At 43.8% G+C, this 18,679-nt stretch overlaps 1 protein-coding gene across 4 annotated transcripts; it reads right to left on the bottom strand.

The window, feature by feature from the left end:
• Positions 1-926: 926 nt before the first annotated feature.
• ankrd50l (ankyrin repeat domain 50-like) lies at positions 927-18,472 on the bottom strand. 4 transcript variants are annotated; one of them, XR_008341775.1, is made up of 5 exons: positions 13,011-13,204; positions 12,111-12,935; positions 6,497-6,714; positions 2,176-5,782; positions 927-1,730 (listed from the first exon to the last, which is right to left on the bottom strand). XR_008341775.1 is itself a non-coding variant. In XM_053439933.1 (5 exons), exons 2-5 carry the CDS (start codon positions 12,557-12,559, stop codon positions 1,677-1,679), a joined length of 930 nt encoding a protein of 309 aa, XP_053295908.1. In that variant the 5' UTR covers positions 12,560-12,935; positions 13,011-13,204; the 3' UTR covers positions 927-1,676. The 4 variants fall into 4 exon arrangements, 3 of the variants coding, with proteins under 3 accessions (XP_053295908.1, XP_053295907.1, XP_053295906.1); XM_053439933.1 differs by having other exon boundaries at positions 5,574-5,782; XM_053439932.1 differs by lacking the exon at positions 13,011-13,204 and adding an exon at positions 18,298-18,472 and having other exon boundaries at positions 927-5,782.
• Between the last annotated feature and the right edge of the window lie 207 nt (positions 18,473-18,679).

Below are 18,679 nucleotides of genomic sequence, written 5' to 3'. Positions count from 1 at the left end.
AATCCCACACACAAGACAAAGAAGAGGCAGACACTTTTATGGCAGACGTTTGCCACTTTAAATAATGTCATTGAATAAAAAATCATTGAAAAGTTATTAACAAGTAATGTTTGAAAGTTTGGAATTGAATCCATCTCTCCCAAACCAACCCTCAGTTTCTGTGGTCATGTTTTAATTTTCCTTCCTGCTCACACACACACAACGAGCAAAGCTGGTGCAGTCATATTTGCCATCTTTTATGGTTTGAATAATAAACCACACACTTTGTAAGGCCTGCTCTTGGAAACTGTTTATACTCATCATAAATACACTTAAGGGGGATGTTTATAACAAATATAAGAAACTTAAGATTAAAACTCTCAAGCAAGGATGTTTACAGCTTTAAAAAGGATCTTTACCAGCAGAAAAATTATTTAAAACATAAAGCCAATCCAGATATGCGTTATTCACTGTATAGCTGATAAAGTCTTGTTAACCTATGTATGACTCCAGACTCTGTCAAGAGGCTAAATTTAGTAAATACTAAAAACCTTCTCATCAAACTGCTACTGCGGACTAGCCTGGATGCCAGACGAACTTAGCCCCGCCCACAACATTTTGGTCGGGCAGTTCGGTCTGGAGTCGCTCCATTGGGAAAAAATTATGGGGCGTGTTTCAACTGACCAGGAAGTAAAATTCCTCTTCGCTCAATTGGATAGACCTACAACCAATCAGAGCAACGTAGTATGTGACGTATGCTAAGCAACGCATTGTGAGTTATTTACTGGGTTCACACCGGACGCTTCAGCGCAGCGCCAAGCCTTAAATAACAGCTGGCTCCCATCCACTCCCATGTTAAAACTTTGTGCCGGTCACACCGGAGGCTGAAGCACCGCGAGGCAGCCTTGGCGCAGCGCGGTGCTTCAGCCTCCGGTGTGACTGGCACAAAGCCGTGCAGCAATCTACTGGATCAACGGGTGATATTATTAGCGCTGCCCGGCGGTTCAGCGTCGCTTCAGCCTCCGGTGTGACTGGCACAAAGCCGTGCAGCGATCTACTGGATCAACGGGTGATATTATTAGCGCTGCCCGGCGGTTCAGCGTCGCTTCAGTGTCCGTTGTGAACAGCCAAGCGCCGGGGCGATAGGGATTAGCACGGTGCTCTGGCGTCGCCTCCACGTTCTGTGTTCCTCTTTCAAAATGAATGCGCTGTCGATGTCTTCTAAAACAGACTCAATGGCAGCATCTACACATCTCAGCTCGCCAGCGGCAGGCATGTTTGTTGAAAACGAATTCAACCCGAGGGCACTGTGATGACGTGGTTGATTACGTTACCGTTGATCATCTGTCAATCATCGTATAAAGCCCGCCCTGACAATCTGATTGGCCCGGTCCGGCCATAATTTTTTCCCAATGGAGCGACCCCAGACCGAACTGCCCGACCAAATCTGTTGTGGGCGGGGCTAAGTTCGTCTGGCATCCAGGCTAACTGCGGACATCAACTAGAAAACAAGGTCCAAGTTAAAAATGAGCAAAGTTATGCATTATGTGAATATTGAATGTGAGAGCCCTGCTCAACTAACAGTCACCGGAAAGGTTGGAAAGTAAGAATTGATGTCATTCAGTTCATTCTTCCTCTAGTTTTCTGAAGAGGGGCGGAGAGAGAAATCACTTCCTCTTTCATCTGAACCCAGGAAGTCATTGTACATGTTGAGAACTGTCTTCTCCTTGAACAGCAGAAATTCCAAACTCCTGCGAGAACAATGGGGTCATCGTTAATGCTCTGAATGTGTAGCACCAGCGACTGTTTGCCAGCCGCGACAGAAGAGCAGGTACTGTTTTAACCTTCGAAGTGAGTGTGTGACACTATGGCAAATGAAGGCCAAGTCATAATGAAGTCCATGTTTCAAGAAGGGTGTGGTTGACCTGTGAGTATCGAGTACTGATTTCTGATCACACGTGGGCTGGACATTAATATGTTTAAAAAAATTCTGGACGGTTTTGATACCACAAAATAATCTATAAATACCCATACTGGGGCTGCAAGTATTGATTATTGTTTATATAATCTTTTTTAAATAATGAAATGATGAAACCCAAACAATATCAAACACAGAAAACATATCAGGTTTTAGCTGCTGTGACAAAACACTATTTGGCAATTTTGTTTGACAAAAGTCTCAATTACAAAATTTACCATCAATAAACTTTCAGCATTCATCCAAACCAAAGGGGAATTTGAGTCTCTTAGTTGACCACCAGTCACAGGGGTGTCTCTCTTTTGTATAAGGCTGCACTGGTGGGACCTTCAAACTGCAATTTGATCGCCTGTTTCAGATTAAGCTGTGGGTCTGTGGTAGTCATTGTAACCATAACATCCTCTGGCAAGGCACTACAGGATAAGACTGGAGTAAAACTGTAGCAATCAGGAGACAAAATGTTTTTCTGGGGTACAGAATCCCAAGCTTCTCCTTGAATTGGGCTCTGCAATTTAAATGGGTAGCCCAGAGGAGGGCTTCCTCTGTTTTTCACACCTATGGCAGGACTGTCTTGCCCTGGCATTATCCCAAGGGAAGCCATGACTGAATTCCATTTACCACCAGGGTAAGTAGTCCTGTCTGTATTTATTAAGTGAGTATTTTGTTTGTACATTTTGTCATGATATTCAAGTTCAGGCGACAAGACTTTCTGGGGCAATTTGCAGTTGTGCACCATGGCAGTAACTGTGCAAACAGAGGGAGGAGTGCTGCCTTTGGGATGTCTCTGGATGCTTCCTTGGAGGCTGCCTGGTGGAGGGAGGGTGGAGTGACGGCTACGACTACGAGGCAGGGAGTGCTGCTGTATCTGTTGAATAAAGCTGAGGCTGTCAGCTGGCACCGTCTGCACTGTGGACAATGAATGGCAGGTAGATGAAGTTTGGGAACTCTGCATGGAATCGTATCGTTCTGCAGTGGAGGCAGGAGAAGATACAGAAGAGGAAGAGGTAGCAGCTGTGACTTCACCTCTATTACACTCAGAGATTCCTGAGGAGAGGATCCTGTTGATTTTTGCAGGGGAGGTGGTACTAGAGTTAAGCGACGGGCCTATGTATGGCTTAGCTCCATAGCGCTCCAAAAGCCTGACAATATTAAAGTGCCCATGTTTCCCTGCCACTTTGACTGGACTCCGGCCATATTTGTCCATGTGATCGGGATTTGCAGCTCTTTCCAGAAGCATTGCAACAATATTATCATGTCCCTCCTGGGCTGCAATGCTCAGAGATGTTGCCCCCTGGTTGCAGGAAAGGTCAATGTTGACACACCTGGCGTCTAGGAGACGGCGTCCCACTTCAGCATTTCCTGTCCAAGCCACTGAATGCATTGGAGGTCTCCCTTCTGTGTCCTGTGCATTAGGGTTTGACCCATGCTTTAGAAGTAAGTCTACCATCTCTACACATCCCTGCCAGGAAGCCACATGAAGTGCTGTACGACCCTCAGAGTCTCGGGACTCTAGTGGCACCCCTCCTTTCTCCATTAGCAGAGTAGCCATCTCAAGGTGACCCTCTAGGACCAGTAGGTAGAGCAGCGGCCTGCCCTCTGCATCCCGGACATCTGTATCAGCCCCTCGCCTCATAAGCAGCTCTGCCACCTCTGCATGACCCTCCAGGAGGGTGGCACTCAAGGCAGAATGTCCATCATAGGCCCTGTGGTCAATGGGAGAACGCCTGTCCAACAACAGTCTGACAGTGCTCAAGTGACCTTCTTGTGCAGCTAGTATAAGAGGGGTACGTCCTTCAATGTCCATCTCTCCTACACGTGCCATGCTGCCTCGCTCTGTCAAAGCAGCACAAACAGCCCGATGGCCTTCACAAGCGGCAGCGTGCATTGGAGTCCAGCCGAGGTCATCCTTATGGTTCTCGTCGAGTCCTCGGTCCAGCAGTGCACGGACAACCTCAGTGCTGCCTCTTGCTGCTGCTAGGCAGAGTGCCGTCCTGCCTTCACAATCAATGGCATCCACAGCTGCTCCCCAAAAAAGCAGACGAGATACTGTTTTCATGTGGCCCATTGCTGCAGCTGCCAGTAGGGGAGTAACAGCCGCTGCAGCAGGGACATTGCCATCAGGACCGGCAGTCTCATCTACATCTGCGCCAGCTTCTAATAAAAGTTCAACTACCTCTTCATGGCCCTCATAGGCTGCAAGAAGCAGTGGTGTCATGCCATCATGGTCTCTGTGTCCTGGATCAGCTCCCCGTTCCAGTAACAGACTTGCTACCTCACCATAACTTTTTATCCCTGCTGCGGTTGGGACACAGAGGGCAGCGACTGACAGAGCAGTTCGCCCATCTCCGTCAGCTAAGTCAACCTCTGCATTGCGGTCCAGCAATATCTCCACAGCTTCATGATGTCCCATATAGGCAGCAGCAATAAGCGGTGTGCGGCCCTTGCTGTCAGCTTTGTCAACTTGTGCCCCATAGTCCAACAGGGTCAGAACAATTTCCTCATGACCACCCCATGCAGCAGCTCTGAGTGCAGTCCGGGCTTCCCCATCACATCCATCCACATCAGCTCCTGCATCTAGAAGAAGGTGAACAGCCTTGCTATGTCCTCCCCAAGCTGCAGAGCGCAGTGCTGTCCAGCCTTCGTTGTCAACATGCTCCATCATCTGGGCTGCAGTTTCTGGATGCTGTTTCTTGGCCCATTCCAGGAGCACAGTCAACACTTTGACATGACCCTGCCTGGAAGTCAAATTTAATGGTGTCTGACCTTGATGATCCCTGATCAGTGGATCAGATCCATGTGTCAGGAGAAGTTCAACAACATCTACAGAGCCCTCATGGGCTGCACTGGCAAGAAATGTCTGTCCATCTGTAGAACATAACTGGTTTATCGACACCCCACTGTCTATCAGCTTTTTTACAGACACCTCTCTTTTAAAAGGTTGTCGTAAAGTAGTTTCGTCTTTACCTATACAATGTACTCCAACACTTGGCTGTGCATCTGAAAAGCAGGCAGTAGAGATGAGCCCAGTCCTCATTAACAGCTGAAGTACTTCCTGACTGACCAAAACAGGGGGCTGACATGAGGATGTGGTGAGGGCACTGCTGTAGCTCGGAGTAAGAGCAGGCACACCGGCCCATATCATCCACAGTGCCAACAATGAAGTGTTGTCTTTATGGTGACCAGAGCAAACTAAATGTGTGGCTAGCCGGCAGGTGTCCTCAATGTCCAAGTGTTTTCCCTGCAGAGTCAAAGCCATAGCGTGCATACTGTGACCTTCTGTCCTGCTACACAGGTATTTCTGTGTGCAATACTTCACATCTGTCAGCCACTCAGCAAAGCTGGCATGAAAAAGTAGTTTGGTCCCTCCAGGGCCATCAATTAAGAGAGGAGAGAGAGTTTTGAGCTTGTTCTGAAAATCCTGGAGGCTGAGTGAGGTGTCATGAGTCCAAACTGCTGTGAACAGCTGCTGGGGTGTGAGGGGCCTTGGGGAAGCTAAGATCACATTAAGGAGAGGCTTGACATACATGAAAAGCCCCCGGGGAAACAGCCTTTGGCACAACCACAGATAGAGACCATTGAGAGTCCCAGGGATGTCGCGGATCTCTCGCAGACCCACCAGTGCGACTGCAACACCATCTAGAACACGCTCGAGGAAGAGAAAGCAACCGCCGCTCTTGATGTGAAGTAAATTAAGCATGTCAGCTGTGTCAGGGGTGAGCTGACGGCGAAGCGCTGCGTCTTCGTCCAACCGGCAGAGGATGTACTGCTGCACATCGTGGACTGGGGGGGGCTTCCGAAGATCATCAAGACAAAGCTTACGGAAACCTATAACACAAAAAGATAACAGACTTTATCAATTCGAATGCTAAATTCACAGGGATTGCAGGTGCTCAACAGTGAAACTTTTATAATTTTTTTTTAGATTAGACTATAATTTGGACGGAGCAAGAAATTTAAGGCATTTTTGTTGGCTTAGGATATGATGATGATTTACTTGATAGCAGTACCAGCTTTCAACAAGAGTAACAGTCAAGTATTGTTGTTAAGTTACAGAAAAATCTGGGCAAAGATTCACCATCTTATTAGGGCCCCTTCCTATTCAGAGCTTGAGTCTGCAAATAAGATCAGAAATGTAGTCAAGACAAAGCAGATTATTTTATCTCTTATTCAGCAGTTCCACAACCACTGCATGCAAAGTTAATGCTGATGATCAGGTCATCATAATTTATTCAAGATGCATCATAGTTGGGAGTCAAAATGCAGACTATATGATTAGGGGAAAGACATTTTTAAGAACCTCAGGTCTTGTTAAGGGATTTCGCATTTTTTCTCTGTTTATACAGATTGTTAAGACTTAAACAGCTGGTTGGTAAAGATGAGAGTACGTATTCAATGGAAAACATTTTGGTGCAGACCGTTGTCCAAGGAAGGTTTCACACGTTAGTTTGGTTAATGTACCTGATCTCCACCACACATGTATTTTTATTTCTAGCCACGAAAATGTCCAAAAACCTTTAAGAAGTGGCTCTTCCTTTATACCTGAGAAGATCTTGCACACAGCCTTGTTGTGGCGGCGGACGGAGCAGACCAGCAGCAGCCACCCAGGCAGCAGGTGTTGATTGGTGGCCAGCAGCTCTGCGATGGAGCTACTATTCCCACTTCCTGTATCCGGTCCATATCCTACATCCAGGGAGTCTACCACCAGCATCAGAGTCTGGGCAGGGGGAGGGAGGTCTAACAGGGGTCTCAACACCGCTCTAAGAAAGATAGACAGACACACAGAGGAAGAGTCAGCCGTGTAAACACTGCAGGAGTAGTGGGCGGATAAGGGAGCTAGAAGCAGCGGTATCATTTTGGCTGTTTTCTTATATCTTGACTGTGGTGTAATTACATCACAGCTAAACACGTTGGGTCAACCCTTATGCAGATAAAAGTCAGTGACCTTAAATGAAATCCCTCATCAATATGCAGGCAGCTATTTTTGCTTTGTCTTCAGGCGATTCCATTATAATCGTGTTGAGTGTTTTGCTTTTGTTTGTCGTTTCACACATTTCAGGAACAATCTTACCTTTGCTCTGAGACTTTTAGATTCACAGTCATAAAATAGCAGCTTGACACATTTGCTCAAATGGAATTTCATCAACATCAAGAGAAAGTATTTTACCTCTTGGAATATTGACAGAACATTGAAATTAGACATTAGACTTAAAAAGATAATTCATAAAATCATTTAGCTCATACTTTGTAAAACTATTATAAAGGCGATGAAAGGACATTATGTATCTTCTTTTGTGATCAAACACACATTGTAAAACAACTGAACCACTGTGTTAAAGCACTGTCAGCCCACACCCTGCAGGGATCTGACAGTGACTCAGGTAAATGGAACCTCTGAAATGTCCTGCTCCGCCCTGACATGCACGCACACACGCACGTACGCACACACACGGTTCATACCCACGCATGCTTGTACATCGCTGTTGCCAAGTATCTTCCAATGAATTCATTTCCTCCTCATTTCAACATGCTTGAACTTTGATACACATTTTCATTCGATTTATTCTTATTTTTGTTGTTGCAGTTTCAACAAAATCTCACACAATCTTGATTAATAAAAAACATTATATATAATACTAACTGCGATAGCAAAAAAAATATGTTGGACTTTTAAGACCTGAGGCAACTGTGTGTGAGGAGAATGAAATCCTGCAGTCATCATGATGAAACGAAAGGGAAAGTTGTATGAAGGAAGCTGGTTTAGTTATTAGTAGAGGACTTTTTTATATGGGATAAACACTTAAGATGCTTGCAGACATGGATTCAACTCCGGAAATCTTCCTGAAATTTTCACATGAGAATGAGCTCATGTGAAACGGGAAGCAGGAAAATTACTGGAAAATTCACAGGGAGCAAGTGATTGAGTTGATGGCGATGCTGATGCATGACAAATGCAAAGCTTGAAGAATATAAAGAACTCAGCATGAAGAAGAGGAGCCGATGTGCTGTAAACACAAACATTTAATTTCCACATTTAAACTTCATGCCCTGCCTCCTGCTGCTCGGCACAAATGCCCTCGCTCACCTGAATGCTCTGGAAATGTTCCTGTTGCTTCGAATGTATCCGACACTACATTTTACAACCAGACAATAAACAAAGAAAAAAATATATATATTTGTTCAGAGCTACACATGTATACAAGGGAACTGTGGGGCTCTTATTTTGAAGGTGACAAACAGTGATTAACCTATGACAGCAGCATACCAACGAGTGGGTCACACAGAGGCGCAACTCAAGTCAATTATCCTGCCACAATCACAGGGTGTGCTTGTGTGTGTGTGCTGTTATTAGTGTTAATGTCTGTGTTTAGGAATGACCAGAAGGTTTCAGTCACCTTTGGTCATCAAACTTTTTTTTCTTTTAACCACATTTAAATAAAAAAATATATAAATCACAGGGAAAAATAAAAAGGTTGCATCTTTTCAACCTCAAAATTACTGTGTGGGTGTTTTTGCATCTTTAGTGTCTAATAATAGCAAATCCAGCAACGATTCTAACGTCGTTAAGTGCAGGATCTGCTGCTGTCAGGAAGGAAACAGCTTCACCACTTTTTTAAAAACACATGAAAGAGGTCCTCAGAGCTGCCATGCCAGAAACGCATTGAAATCTCAGTTTTCTTTGATAAATACGTGAGGAAACAGAAGCTTGATCGAGGTCACGTTGGTAACTAAATAAAACAGGGTCATCTGAAAGAAATTTGGTCAACGACGGTATATTAGTCTCAGGATTAACATATGCGTAGGAAGTGAGGGTTGAAATTTCAACACCACACAAATGAGTCATAGACAATAAATAAGACTTTGGTAAATATGATCCATCAAAGACATTCACCTCGTGGAGCCACGGACTCCAAATTACGCACAAACTAACTACTAGCTCTTCCATTTAACTTCATACATTACCATTATTATATTCTTCATCATTTATTCATGACAACATGGAGGATTTACCCCAGGAAACCATTCAACAGAGCCACCAGCATCTTAACATATCTGTACTCACGATGCATTAGTTATTAAAACCCTAAATATCACTGAGACTCATTAAATAGCTGGCATTTACTGTGTGAAATCGATTTCTTGCTCTTTTCCCTTGAAGGTTAATGTTGTATATCATGAAGGCATTTTAACCGCCATGACGTCACCCATTGGTTGGTGAACTTTCTTTTGAGTACTCGACTTCGACATTTTGTCCAGCTCCATCTTGATGTTTGGAAACAAAAGGTAACAAAGGCTGTGTCTGAAATCACCCACTCACTATTGCCTACTTCTCTATTTAGTGACGACTTAAGGACTGTATAGTTATCTCATCTGCAACCTGCACCCATTGGACAGTACTTGATGCCAGTCACACTGAATCCACGACCCAAATGTAAACAGTGCTTTATGGTCTATTTGACCCTAAATGGGACTATACCTGAACATCATTCCCTTATTGCGGAAAACTTGTAAACTAGCCATTGAGACAATAATCTCCTTGACTAAAACCTTTAATATACTTGGGTTTAAAAGAAGAAGATAATCTGTAAATTTAAGCAGAATGAAGCATTAAATGCTAAACCTTGTGCACAAGGAAAAGTTATACTTATACCTAGAAAAGTCATTGTTCCATAAAATATTATCTTAAGATATTGAGAGATCAATCTGTAATGAGTGTGAATCATCTAATTAGCCTCATTAGCCTTGACTTTTATCACCGATCATATCCTGTGATAAAACGCGAAGGGAAGTAATGCCCTGGGTGAAGCATCTGGGTTTCAACTCGCTTATCATACCTCTGTGTGCCTGAGTCATCTGATTAAAGTCATAGCGGAGGAGGAAGTGAAATGAATTCAGCTCACATAGCCGTATGCACAGGTCTGCATGTGACCTTTGACCCTCAGCTTTCATCGACCTTGTTGACAGAAGCATTCATTCGGAGGTTGCCTCTGTGCGTTCGTATATAACTTAAATCACTTCAGTGGCTCTCTGACCTTCTCCCAGGCCTCAGGTGATGGTTCTCTGACTGGAGCGAGAATCCAGATCCAGGTCTGGTGAGGGTGAGTTGTATTTTCAAAAATGTTGTCCTTTCTCTGCAACAAACCACACTCAACAGCAAACTGTAACCTAGTCTGCTCACTGAGAATCCAACCATCTGTACAACCGAAATAAATATTAATGTACTGAATAATGTTAGACTGAACAGACAATTCGGTGTGCATGGTGATACTTCTGACTGCTTTGTCAAATGCATCAAACAACTATATCTGCTGAAGTCACAGAAAGTTTAATCTAAGTGCAGGAGGTTCCAGGCAGCAGCACATAATGGCTCAGTGACGAGTTAATGACTTGGTGACTGTATTCAGCCACAACTCAATTCCAGGCGTATCGTCCCATTCATGCCCTTTCACTGCCAATTCAAGCCCATGTTTCATCATGTTTGCAGACAGCCATTCTCTTACGACAGCGTTTCGTCGCAGCCACCATCTCCCTCCCTCTCTCTCCTAACACAAGCAGCCGCTGGCCGTGAGCCAGTCTGAGGGGAATGTGCTCGGTACTTCACACCAGAGGAGGGTAAACACAGGAGGAGTGCAAGGGGCTGAGGCTCATCGCTGAGCAAACACACCAGGAGAGAGAGAGAGAAAAGTCCTGGAGAGGAGAGTGACCTCGCTGACTCCTGCTGAGACGGTCACCAGGAGGCACTTTTTTTTTTTTTTTTTTTAAACTCTTTGTTCTTTTTCTCTCTCTCGCTGAAAGGGTGTTGTGTCGTAAATAACACTGTAGCATTGATTCACACTGGAGGCCCATTGTGTGCGCTGTGAATGGGCAGCATTATGAGAGAAATAAATATAAGACTAGGAAGAATGGCTGCTGCCGTCTTTTTCCTGTGACTGTCCGGGCTTCCCTTTGCTTCGCTGAAGGACTCGTCACTTTGCAGTTTATGGGCTCTGAGAAATGTTTTGTGTTGAAAGACTAAATACCTGCAGAGCCACCATTATTTAGATAATAATAAAAGTAAATGCAGCGGTAAAGATTTTATGGATCTTTTTCCCACAATTGTTTCATATTCAGTCACTTTTTCTGATGTTTTATTGCATGATGCAACAATTCTAATGAGTAACAAAATCTGCATATTATATTTGCTTAAAAACGTTTAGTCACATGAGACCATGTGATGCAGACAGCTGTAGTAGGTGATATGGACAAAATTCCTGTCAGGATATAAGTCATTTTATACAAGTAATAATATATTTTCTGGGAATAAAACAGTTTATGAATAAAATTACCAGACATGAGAATCTGTCTGTCATTCAAAATTGTCCAACTAGAAGGGTGCTCAGAGCTACAGGCCTCCTATTAATCAGGAAAATTAGGAGTTTGAACTTGGACTCTTGATGTAATCTCATGCAACAACTAGAAAGGCAGCCAGAGGCCACATACCCCTGACAAGGCTAACACCCTTTCTCACCATTCTCACCAAGGTTTTTTCCTCCACCCCTCCATAAAATGTTATGGAAGTCAGTAATTTTTGCAAAATTCTAAACAAACACTCACGAAAACAAAAACCTGTTCGGTGGAGGTATAATCTAAGAGATTTCATCTGTTGTCCCGACAGCCAGCTCTTACAACACAATAAAATTATTCATCTTATTTAATTAAAAGCTACACATACTTTCAAAGCTATTAGACAAATGGTTTTCTGTCACAACAACTGTTCAATCTATTTACAAAACACCAGAAACTCGTGTTGTAGGTATTGCCGCAGGTTGTTTTCACTCATGTCTTAATCTGATGAACCACCTCTTTCCCTTCAGCCGCTCCTATTTTCAGCAATAATGTAAAAAAAGTGTTATCACCATTTATAGTCTCTGATACCACACACACATTTAGCTGGGAATGAGCCACGCTCCCAAACATGCACACACATGCTGGGCCCCTGGACGGGCCCCATGCTTGTTACCTTCGGCAACTTTCCACTCCCTCTCATTTGACAACCATAAACTTTACCTCAACTCTCCTTTAATAAAAAGTTCCCCTCCTCAGCTCAAGCAACTAACGAAAAAAAGGTGCCATGACGTACACTGAGAATATTAAGAGGAAAGTCTTTTATACGAACCTCTTGAACGTGTCATCAGGGTCTTTCTGACAGTTGACGGGCTCCAGAGCAGAAGATACAGATGGGCTGTCGAAGACCTTTCTGTACCCAGGCGAGAGGAGAGGTGAGGCCCTCAGCTGCTCCACCAAGCCCAGGACAAACTTCCACAGCACCATGCTCCTCTGGTCCTCCCTTTGGCAGAAGTGGGATGCCAGGCAGCGTGTTGCCAGGCCTGCCGCCAGCCCTGCCTTCGAGGTGGGCCACACCACCTCAGTGCAGAGGGCAGTCTTTCCAGCGCCAGGGCCCCCCATCACCAGCAGCCCTGGTGGTTGTCCTGGCACAGAGCGGGTGTCCAGGCAGTGCCGCAGCTTCTCCAGGGCCCATTTCCGGCAATAGAAACGCCGACCCTGGAGTAAGCTGGAGTTGCCGTCAAAGCTGTCACTGCTCATTTGCTCCCGATGGCCTGACATGCTGGAGAAGACTCACTGTTCTGAAATCCACTTCCCATGCTTCCTCACCGGTCTTACTTTGACTGTCCGGTTGAGCTGCAGCTGGAGACTACTGGCTCTGGTTCGTCACAGCTCTGGTCACAGTCCGGGTATTTTATCACACAGGCTGTTCCTGACAGTGTTGCATCAGGCGATTAGTATCAGTTGCTGTCCTTCCCCTGCAGAGGTTTAGGAATCAGTCAGAGAAAGGTCAAGTCCTCCAACTCATCACTTCCTTCACTGGACTTGATGTATTTGTCGATCTTGATCTTGAAGCAGTGAAGCGAGGAGGAGGATGCATGATTACCAAGGTTCACCATGCCTCCCCCGGCGATGGTGGAGCTGTTCTGTCAAAAATCTTAAGGAGAGAGGGAACAAGTCAGGAGAAGAACTGACAGCATGTTTTTCACAAAAATAGAGACATTTATCTCACCCCTTCCCTGCCTGAGTCGTCCCCTATCTTCCAACCACATCTACAGTCTTCCCTTTTCTTAGTTTCTGTCCCAGTTCTGCATAATCCTTAAATGCAGCTTCAGAAAGAGTCTCTTTTCCTTTCTCACGCTCTTCTCACACCTTCCTCTATCACACCATCTCTCATGCGCTCCGGTTTTTCTAGTTTATTTTTTGAGTGTGTGTTTTTTTTTGTTGTGTGTCTCCTCCCTCCCCTGGTGTTTCTGGGCATGTAAAGACATGCACACGACAGCAGAGCGGAGCGAGAGAGAGGGAGGAAAGAGGGAGGAAAGAGAGAGGAAGGACTCGCAGCTGTGAGCGATTCCACAGCTGACAGGTGGGAGGGGTTACCTGCGGTCAAGGTTCAGTCACAGGGCAATTCAACACCTCACGCTTTAATTTAGAGTGACTTATCCACATAAAGCTACTTGAAGCTGTTCAATCTTTGTTTCATGAAAATGTCCTCTTAATCTTCTGAAACCAGCGCTGACATTTATTTAATTGTATTCACACTAATATGTAAATGTAGGAACTCTCCAGAGTAACCTTTGTAGGAACTCTCTCTGTTCCAGTGAAATATTTTTACTGCCTACAGTCAGTGTTTACAGCTGATCCGGAATCCTCTGAGTAAGGGGTGTGACATTTCTGACACATGCTCAAACAGTTAACCAATCACACAAGAATGTGCCAGTTGACCAATCAGACCGTTTCAGACGTAGGATGGAAAGAGGCACTTCAGGAATTTGAGTAATACAGTACATAAACCTGTTCTAAAAAGGGGACGGGCACAGGATTTATTTACAGTTTCTTAGCAGCATTTCTTACAGAATAACTTCAATACATGGCGATAGCGGGGGTGCATGTGCACTCGTATGCAGGTCGTTCTCACGTGCAACAGATTCTGAGTGACAGGTACACAGACTTAAATGGGACATATTATGAAAATTCCACTTTTGTAGTTCTTCTACACGTTAATTTGTGTATCTGGCATGTCTACCGTCCCAAAAACTCTGGAAAAAAACAACTCCCGCGTTTTGTTGTGGTTCCTCTATGTCAGAAACGATACGCTAGATTGCGTCGAATGGGATTATGACCAAAAAATACATAATGCTCCAACCATGCCTATGTAGGGAGTCTCGCTACATGGCCTTGGACCACCGCCCACCATCATCTCACCGGCTCCGGGGGAGCCGGGCCATCTCCCCCCGGCGGCGTTAGCTCCCCCGGCAAGCTCGCTCCCCCCGGCGTAAGCTCGCCGCTCCCCCGGCTAGCGTTAGCGCACTGCTGCTACCCGTCAGACATCTCAGTGGCCGCATAAACATGCTGGGGCTGGGGCTCTCGCAGCCAGGCTTCGGCCCACCTGACCCTGGTTCAAAACGATATGGTTGCAAGATTGAATCTCTTTCTCCAGTAGCCATATTTCTACAGAGGTAATGGATGGCTTAAAATCTGGTCGCTTGTATCTCGTGAAGGAGGGGTGAGGGTGAGAGGGGGGGGGGGGGGGTGAGAGGGGGGCGGGGTACTCAAAACCGGTCAATCTGAGGAGAGCTGTTTTAGACAGGGTAGAAAGGGTGATATTTTAAATGGTCCTTGTGGTATTTTGACCAAAATCTGTCAGACATTTCATTAAGACCCCAAGGAACCATATCAACATTCGATGGGTCCTTTAAGTGTGAAAGAGAAATGCATTGCAGGCTTCTTGCGGGTACACATACTACTGCAGCTGAATCTATGTTGTCCGTGTCGATAGTTACAACTTTATGGATGATATCACATTCTTTCACATTTTTCCCCACTGAATGATTAAGATTAGGCTAAGCAGGTAATTTCCTGGGGCCCACAAGAACAGCTGATTATGTTAAAGCATGCTGTTAAAAAATCTTAATGATGTTAGGGGTTTGATTAAAGGTTAGAATGTCTTGAATATGATCTGTCTGGGTTGGTGGTGGAAGTTTACACTTAAACTTTACTTACCTTCTATTATTTATATGCATGGACACATCTTTGTTTAAAATCGTGATATCAAAAGAGATGTGGTGTCTGGTATCCTGTATATCATTTGGTGGTGTTAGGTCTCTTTTATCCGAGGTCCCGTTGGGTCTCTTTTGCCTTAGGCCCCTAAAGTCCCTTGCAAAGCTCCGGTGACTGATCAGCTGTGAGTAGCTTTGGGCAATATCCTCCATGTGCTGCATTATAAGGCCATGCACAAAGCAGCATGTACAACTGTACCTAACACATACACTATATGTACTGTGACATGGATATCCTTATAATAAAGAACTAATATAAGGAACAGAAAGCTAATAGCCAAACCCAATGTTTTTGGACCCCTGATAAAAGAGGAATCCAGATGAGAAATGCGAGAAGCTCCTGTGAAAAAGTTAACACATTGATGAGAGTGGACACTGCTTAAAGTCAAAGACTAATCAGCTGCACTCAACCCAATCTGTCAGATTACTTCTAAATTTCAATACTTTGAACAGAGGAGGATAAATCTCACTGCTGTGTGAATCCTCTGAAACATGAAAGCTCACTGGTGACACTGATTCAAACGCATGCATTTTTCCTATTAAGCATTTGCACCACATTCGGAAGGAGACATTCTGTTCCCTCCTGCCGGATGACAAATGTTGTACACTTGCTTCTGACAAATGCCAAATACTAAAAATGAACAAAAGATGTGTTTTAGCGAGTCACTAATGACAGCGCGGCGGAGAAGTGGCACCAAGCCATTCAAGTTGTCTACATTCTTGTCATTATGTGTCGTATTTACAAAGACCTGCAGACCTGGCATGTAGCCTGTGAAGACTCTGATGCAGTCAAGACATCAGCAGCGTCTTCATAGAGCTTCACCGAATTGCCGCTTATGCTTAATTTAAATGAACTCGATTTACTTTATACAGTCAGAAATACACCAAGGCGCAGTGAAGTTTCTTTTTGACAATATCATATAACAAACTACCTTTCAACATGTACACTGCTACTGCACAGGACCATGTACAGTATCACGTTTTCCTTATTATGTGCTATGTTTAAGTGCAACTAATAATGTTGAATTAATGCACAATATCACGTCCATCATCATCATGTACAGCATTATATTCAGATCATGTGTAATATTGCATGCATTATCATTTACAATACCTACATCTTGTCATTTCCTACCTTTTCTATTCCTACTTCAGTTCCTTCTTATATACCCGATACATGTAATGGTCTCTACTTTCTTCCCTCCTGCAGTTACAGCAGTGCATTTCCTGTCTGACTCAGATTGACTTTCTGACTGTCAAGTCCATGCAGACAGTAATAAGCCCATAAAAAAACCTGGTGACACAAACTGCATCACGGAGAAATACATTCTCCAGAAGAAATCTGGATAAAAACACGTCTTTAATTCCCTAACCTGATCACGAAATCCATGTTTCTCCCTCACATTTGATTTAAGAAATCAGCTTAATAGAGAAATCTGACTGTAACTGGACTTAATGAGGCTGCTAGGCAACGAGCTAAGACACAGAGCGAACAGAACAAATGGGAGAATGGATACAGTGTTTCATCAAGATATTGTTACATCACCTACTTCAATTTCAAATTCTTCTTTTTTTTAACATTGTCTGTGTAGTTTTGAAAATTTGCTTGTTGCCATTTTTTTGGGGACACGAATTCAATGGAAATATTAACACCAGCTCTCCTGGTATACAAAGGAGATCATGGAGGTACTCAGCTAATTTATAAAAGTGAAAAGAAACTGTAGAATTCATTAACTGTTAATAGAGATGGACAACATATCTCCACTTCCTCCCACTATCAACAATAAAGAAAAATTATCCTGGAAACCAATGCTGACATCTTGCATCTATGACATCATTAGGAGCCAGAATGGGGGTTACACATTTAACCAATCGCAAAATAGTCTAAACTAATCATGTCATCCAAAACCAAACTTATCAGAAGCACTTAAACATTAACACATACATCAGTGTGATATGAACCATAAACGACAGAAATCCCTTTGTTCATTCTGAGATCATAGCAAAAGGGCGACGCTAATCGTAAATGGTCTGTAAGGCCCTTAAAACAAGCATGGCGTTACAATGGCGAGTATGTTTCTCTCGTTCAGCCAATGTGAGAAATTGATTAAAAAAAACACCACAAGCACTTTGCCTCACTGGATAAGCCCGCTGATGAAAACCCACAACAAACAGCGAGCCAATCAGTTCAGCAGAGCGGCTCGCCATCACCTGACCCTCTCACATTGCCTAATACTACCGCTACACTGCCACAACTGGTTAAGTGCATATTGCATCTTGTATCAGGTAGCGTTAATTTCTGAGGACGTGCACAACTGGCACTCCAATTGAACGCAGGATACGCGAGGCAGCCGTCATGCACATGCGTAGTTTACATTAAGTATATCTCCGGCTTAACAAAAAACTGGAAGAGGCAGGATTTATGACCTTTACTGTAGCCACCCACCAGGGGGGGAATCAGAAAGATTTTGCCTCACTTTTGAGGGGCCGTCATGTTGTCCATCTTTATATACAGAATGTAACACCAAGAAGTGATTAGTTTGGTTTAGCCTAACTTAGCATGAAGACTAATCAGCAGTGAACCAGCTTTTAGCTCATACGTACTGCATTTGACCTCTCATAAAGATAAATAAATGTATAAATGACTGAATTGACATTTGTCAAAATGTAATGGTTACAATGCACAACTGTCCCTAAAACATCAAAACAACTATTAGTTAATATTGTGTGTATGTTTAAGACATTTATAAAGAAAAATAGATTACAAATTACTGAGCTGTCATATATTTACAATACTCATATAACCCCTACAACAATAACCAAATCTGTGACCTAGCTAACACCACCAACTAATGGTTTATTTTATATGGCGAGTCTATTTAAGATGTTTAAATTACATTTACGTAGATATTAAACCTGATGGAGGTTTGTTGAATAAATTAAAATGCATTCTCAAACTATGAAAAACCACATGAAACCTGAACTTTACCAATCAGCTTTATCACTTCACTATCATGAATCTACAGGTGAAGTGAATCAGTGTAACACACGCACACACATACACACACACGTGATATGTTACCTCCGCGCCGCATTAACACATCATACATCGAGGATATTAAATAAAAACCCAAACCACTGCACAAACACTTCATCAGTTCGTCTCTCTGTGCGATAAGCTACGTTAAATCAACCTAACCAGACACTGAGCGTTGTTTCATGCAGAGAACTCGGTCTCACCTGAATCTGCCTCCTCCACACAAACCACCGGGTCCAGTCACGTGTTTCCTCTCCGCCAAAAAAAGGAATAAATCCTTGATATCATCACATTAGATGAAGTAGGTATTTCTGTTTCTGTGCCTGTCAGAGACTGTGAGTGTGTCAGTGTCTCTGAGGTCTGTCTGCTTCCCTGAGAGGAGGAACCAAACACCAGGATGTGGAGTCACACAAGGACACCCTCTGCAGGACTGCTGCACACACACGTGTTACACTGGACCACAAAACAGTATAATATGACATGAGTGAAAGGGTTCACTAAAAATCATATAACATCAAATGACAAATACAAGAGTCACTAAACAAGTCCAACATTTAAGAATAAAAATGACCAAAAGCTTTTATT

Source organism: Pleuronectes platessa, chromosome 14 (genome assembly GCF_947347685.1).
Source record: "Pleuronectes platessa chromosome 14, fPlePla1.1, whole genome shotgun sequence".
NCBI classification, from domain to species: Eukaryota; Metazoa; Chordata; class Actinopteri; order Pleuronectiformes; family Pleuronectidae; genus Pleuronectes; species Pleuronectes platessa.
This window is presented reverse-complemented; position numbering and strand designations above follow the sequence as displayed.

What these genes read in the sequence shown, in the direction of transcription:
- ankrd50l (XM_053439932.1), bottom strand. Translation starts at nt 12,559, where the DNA reads ATGTCAGGCCATCGGGAGCAAATGAGCAGTGACAGCTTTGACGGCAAC. An exon ending in CCTGATGACACGTTCAAGAG is followed by an intron (nt 6,715 to 12,110) that starts GTTCGTATAAAA and finishes TATCTTTCTTAG; the next exon opens with AGCGGTGTTGAGACCCCTGT. An exon ending in TGTGTGCAAGATCTTCTCAG is followed by an intron (nt 5,783 to 6,496) that starts GTATAAAGGAAG and finishes TTTGTGTTATAG; the next exon opens with GTTTCCGTAAGCTTTGTCTT.